General features: G+C 28.3%; 1 protein-coding gene across 1 annotated transcript; it reads right to left on the bottom strand.

Annotated features, from left to right (window-relative positions):
- Nucleotides 1-738: 738 nt before the first annotated feature.
- Nucleotides 739-4739, bottom strand: LOC114406175. Its single transcript, XM_028368808.1, has 9 exons — nt 4644-4739; nt 3894-3978; nt 3737-3802; nt 3518-3628; nt 3376-3412; nt 3166-3253; nt 2604-2939; nt 1394-1459; nt 739-1256 (listed from the first exon to the last, which is right to left on the bottom strand). The coding sequence occupies exons 2-9, from the start codon at nt 3955-3957 to the stop codon at nt 1098-1100; spliced, it is 927 nt and encodes a 308-aa protein (XP_028224609.1). The 5' UTR covers nt 3958-3978; nt 4644-4739; the 3' UTR covers nt 739-1097.
- Nucleotides 4740-5374: the final 635 nt, after the last annotated feature.

The following is a 5374-nucleotide window of genomic DNA, read 5'->3' as shown; positions in this document are numbered from 1 at the left end:
ACTAATGCTATCTACACAATTAGTTTTTCATGACATATATGTCCTTAGCCATAATTTTATATTGATTAGACCACTTGAATATTTTGACTAATAAAATAATGGTCCTAACTCATTTAATTATGCGATATATATATGTATGACCCAAAATTGCTAACATAGAGTAGTAATAGAGAAAAATATTTTATTAGAAAGCACAATTTTTTCTTTTCATTTTTAAATGCACTCGTAATTTTTCATGAATTTTTTTCTCTTTTAATTCCTTAATATGTGTTTTTAGGATACTAGTCAATAAAACTCTTTAATCTATATATTTAGTAACAACAACTATAAACAAATAAATTTAAGTAAGGATTAATTTAGAAAAAAAGTTATATTTTAAGAAATTAAAAACATATTTAATGCTTAAATCTCCAAAAAAAAAATGTTGCTAAATTACAATATAAACAAATCATTCATCGAGAGCATTTTTTGCAAGTGTTTTTAAGAAATTTTTGGTTTTTTATTTCTTATCTTTTTTAATTTATCATTTTCATCTTTATTTTTTAAATTTAATTTTAATATTTTTTTTTAAAAAAATGATCAATAATTAAAGATAATCTTATATTATAATATAAATTCTTTATTAGAAATCTTAAATATAATTTTTATGTTTAAAAATATTTATTTATTATAAATTTTAATGATATAAAATAAATATTTATCTCATTCGTTGCAGCGAATAAAATTTAAGTTACTTTATTTTGTTAAGAACCATGCATTAACATCAAGTACAATAACTACAACATGTGAAGCCCGTCTACTACAACCTGCTTTAATGGTCTGCTTATAGCAATACCATTATTGGTCTAAAGACAAGACAGTCCTTCCACTCAACCAAACCATCCACTACTCATTTGAAAATGAGAATGAAGAAGTCTAACTCAGTTGATTGAATAGGAGATGTGTAAATATTATTAAATCTCTAATGTTGTATTCAATGATCCTATAGATTAAAAAAAAACATTTGAAGATGGAAAACCCTGTGGCTGGCTTCTTCTTTATTTCTACATAGATTTTCAATTTATTAACGATACTAAAAGGGGCATTCTTGCGAAGTCTCAAACTATATCTGATGTCTCCACTGCAAGCTTCTCAGTTCCCGGGCATTCAACTTGTGCTTTTATGTCAGCGTCCCACAGTTCAGGCACTGCCTCCTTAAGGTTGTGAATGCTTTCCATGGCATAATCAGCACCTTTAACCCTGTAGGATCTACCAACCTGGATATAGCAATCAATGAGCACATAGCTCAAATTAGTTTTTGGTGGGTTCAGACATATTTTAAAGGCAACCAGTGATGGTTTCTTAAAGTAAGTTAGATTCTAGCTACTTCAAAAAAATCTCAATAATAACATACCAGCACAGTGTGAAGGCCCAATCGTTTTCCAGATTGTATGTTGCGGACACTATCCTCAAAGAACAACTGAATATAACAAAATGTAAGCAAAACAGGTAAAGAAAATGTTTAAATAAGTTTCTAGCATTAGTATAAAAATATATAATATTTTGTCACCGAATCTACATCGGTTACAAATATAGAGAAGTTTGGTTTTGACCTTCAACTTTTTTTTTTTCATAAATTTATTTTGGTTTAAATATATTTTTGTCCCTTAAATTTAGGTTACAATTGTTTTTTTCTCTATAATTTTTTTTTCAAAGTCCCTTAATTTCAAAATATTACTCTTTTTAATCCTTCTTGTTGTAAAAGAAATCCCATTAATTGTGCATTTAAAATGCTAAAAATCAGTTAGAGTTAACTAAAAAAGCTTTTTTTTAAAAAAAAATTGAGAAACTAATAAAGGAAGGAAAAAAAAGTTATACACTGACAATATAAAATTTTTTACATCATAATCCAATCATAAGTTATCATGTATGATAAAATTATTAACTTTTATGATAATTACTTTAAAAGTCTTATCAATGATGATTTATGATTAAATGATGTTGTAAAATTATTTTATATCGTTAGTGCATGACCATTAAACTCAAAAATAAATTTAAATTTAAGAGACTAAAAATACATTTAAAACATTTATTTTCGTAAAATAATCTCTAATTATTTAATAATAAGATGACATGTATATGATAATCACAACGGAAAGGTTATTGAAGGAAAAGAATGTAAGATATCTAGGTATATGTCATTTCATATAACTTTTATGATAATTACTTTAAAAGTCTTATCAATGATGATTTATGACTAAATGATGTTGTAAAATTATTTTATATCGTTAGTGCATGACCATTAAACTCAAAAATAAATTTAAATTTAAGAGACTAAAAATGCATTTAAAACATTTATTTTCATAAAATAATCTCTAATTATTTAATAATAAGATGACATGTATCTGATAATCACAACGGAACGGTCATTGAAGGAAAAGAATGTAAGATATCTAGATATATGTCATTTCATATAATTTTCAAAACTATTAAAATTTATAAAGATTTTAATTAATAAAATTTAAAAAACTAAAACTAAAATTTGCCATATTTGTAAGTACTAATAAACATATTAAACCAAATAAAACAATTAGATCATTAAGCCGAAAGGTTGATTTTCTTACGGTTCTTTGTGGGTTAAGGTTGGCCATCTTGAGGGCCAATTTAATGGCATGTCCTGATGGTTTGCAGATAATTGGTGTCTCTGGCAGGACTGCACTGGGTACAGGTTGAGCAAAATGCTCTATGATGTCAAAGATTTCAGAGCTTTCTACACCATTTTTGGGTGTTGGACTTATGCTCTTTGAACCCTCAAACTTTACGTCATCTTCATAATAAAAAACAGTGCTCTTTTGGATAGGATTAAGGGTCTCAAAGCATATTATTCCTTCAAAGCAGTCTTCCAACCCAAGTCTTTCAAGTGCCTTAATCGTGTGGACTTTGTCTGAGTTTGTGAAAATCTATTGACAAAAACAATTGTTGAAATTACAAGGATTTAATTAGAAAAGGAAGAAAAGAGAATAAGCTGATGAGTGTGATTTGGAATTAATACTAGACTGATAATCCTGATTAAATAACTTGCATACAAATAATAAAACATGGAGTTAAGTATGCTTTTGGTCCTTGAAATTATTACAAATTTTAGTTTTATAGTCAACTTAATTTTTTTTGTTATAAACAACTTACAAGCTTTCTATAGGGGAGACTCAGCAGCAGATTCCTCAGAACTGGGTCTGGCTTTAAGTTCTCATAAGGTAATTTCCCATGAACAAAACTGTCAACAGAATTTCAAGAGTCAATGTCACCATTTCAATTTCAAAATAGACACAACGATTGAAGAAATTCACTAATTATCCATGTGAAAGAGATGGGGGAAAAAGAAAGAAGCAAAAGTACCTGTAATATTCTTCATAGTCAATGTCATACCCAATAGCTTGAATGGAAAAAAGTGAAACATATATAAGACAATAAATAAATTCTTAGTATTCTCAGAATTTAACCATGATTAAAACTTATTTAAGAGAAAGTGGTGTAAAACAAGGAAATGATACCCTTAGACCAGCAATAGTAGTTCCATAGTTACTGTAAAGGAGGTTGACCAATTCACCAGTTTTACTTGGTTCTGCGCCAAGCTTCTCGACCATGTAGTCTAATAAGATCAATGACATACCATTCACGTCAAATAAATTAAATTCAACAGCAATATATAAAGACATTAATGAGAAAATTGTAGCACAAGTGTGGCACAGTTCCTTACCTTTAATATTTTTGTCAATTGCATTTGCAAGACCAGAATTGAGAGGATACAAAGTATCATCTAAATCTGAAAAATAATGGTAGTTGTAGCAGCATGCACAAATTAATATGAAATTTTCAATTAGGTACTAGAAAAATGTTCTGGTTACAAGGCTTACCAAATAGAAGGCAATCATATTTTGGTCTCTGAGCCTGTTGTGTGATCTGATCCTCATTCTTCATTTCCTTTGGAAAACCGAAAACCTTAACATACAGAACAGAAAACCAAGTGAATAGAAGTTTCATCACAAATATATGGAACCCGAGCGCAAAAATTTATATGGGAATTCATTTTGATTCTCAATATACAGTTAAAGTAAATATAAAAATAAAAGATAACACTTTTCTGAAAATGCGTGTTTTTTAGGCTTGTAATAACATGGAAAGCAAGGTAATAAATTAAATATGAGGGAATTTCTAAATAACAAGAGTTTTGGTATTTAATTACTCTAAAGTTCGAACATTTGATGCATGCTAATGAATTTTGAGAATTTCAAAAGGAAAATCTCAAGACCATACTCATTGTATTCATGGAGCACTAATGTCAATTATTGTTCAATGATCCTCATGGGTGACTAAAAATCAAAAGAGAATCTTTTCAAAGACTGAAAAATAAAACAAATAAAAGATCGAGTTTATACACGTGTAAATCCTGCATTTGGAATCTTTTCCATTCTTAAATGAAGAGAAAACACAACATCCAAGTAATTTTTATGCAGAAAACATCACATTAACTTGACAAACTTTATGGCTATCTATCTGAGATAGCTTGAGCAGAAAATGGAAACATTTTTTGCAGTCTTAAAAGTTAAATATGCCAAGGAGTCTTTGATTCTCTTGAGCCTTAAAATATTGCAATCTGAGCCAACCTTTCGTTCTTGCTAGCTTCACTTTTTCCTATACCGAAATCAAACTCTAACCAAAGCATGCAAGAATCTCAAATTGCTAGAAGCATATATATATATAGGTGAAATTGATGTGTTGGTGGTATGTAAATAGCCACAGGTTCACGAGGAAGTGGGGGCAAGGCTCTACCCTCATGGTTCATGCATGCTTCCACTAACTAACATGCATTGGTTACATTGAAAACCATGAAGACACGTAGTCTATGGTCTTCATTTACTTCAAGAATATGCCACCTACCCATTTTCATGCATGATGATGATGAACTTCGCTTCCATTTTTCTCATTTCCTTAAAACTTAAAAGTCGAAATGGAGCTTCCCAATTTCAACGTATAACAAATATTGTGGTGCACCACAATATTGTAAAATAAAATTCGTCAAAAAGTGGAAAAAAAATGGAAGTAAAATTTGTTAAAAGGTAAAAAATATAATTAAGTTAAGATGTCACATCAACAATAAAATTTGTAATTTTTTAAAAGTAAAGGGTAAAATATGAAAAATTAATTTATTAGGATAAAGTTTATTAAAAAATTAAAAATTAAAGTTAAAAGTACTATAGGAGCTAAAATATGTCAAATTAATTTATTAAGGTAAAATTTACAAAAAAATTACTATGATGACACTTATAATAAAACGAAGGGGACCATAATGATAATAAAAAAATGATTAAATATAATTATGGTCCTTCAAATATAT

The sequence above is a fragment of the Glycine soja genome, chromosome 3 (genome assembly GCF_004193775.1).
Source record: "Glycine soja cultivar W05 chromosome 3, ASM419377v2, whole genome shotgun sequence".
Taxonomy (NCBI): domain Eukaryota; kingdom Viridiplantae; phylum Streptophyta; class Magnoliopsida; order Fabales; family Fabaceae; genus Glycine; species Glycine soja.
This window is presented reverse-complemented; position numbering and strand designations above follow the sequence as displayed.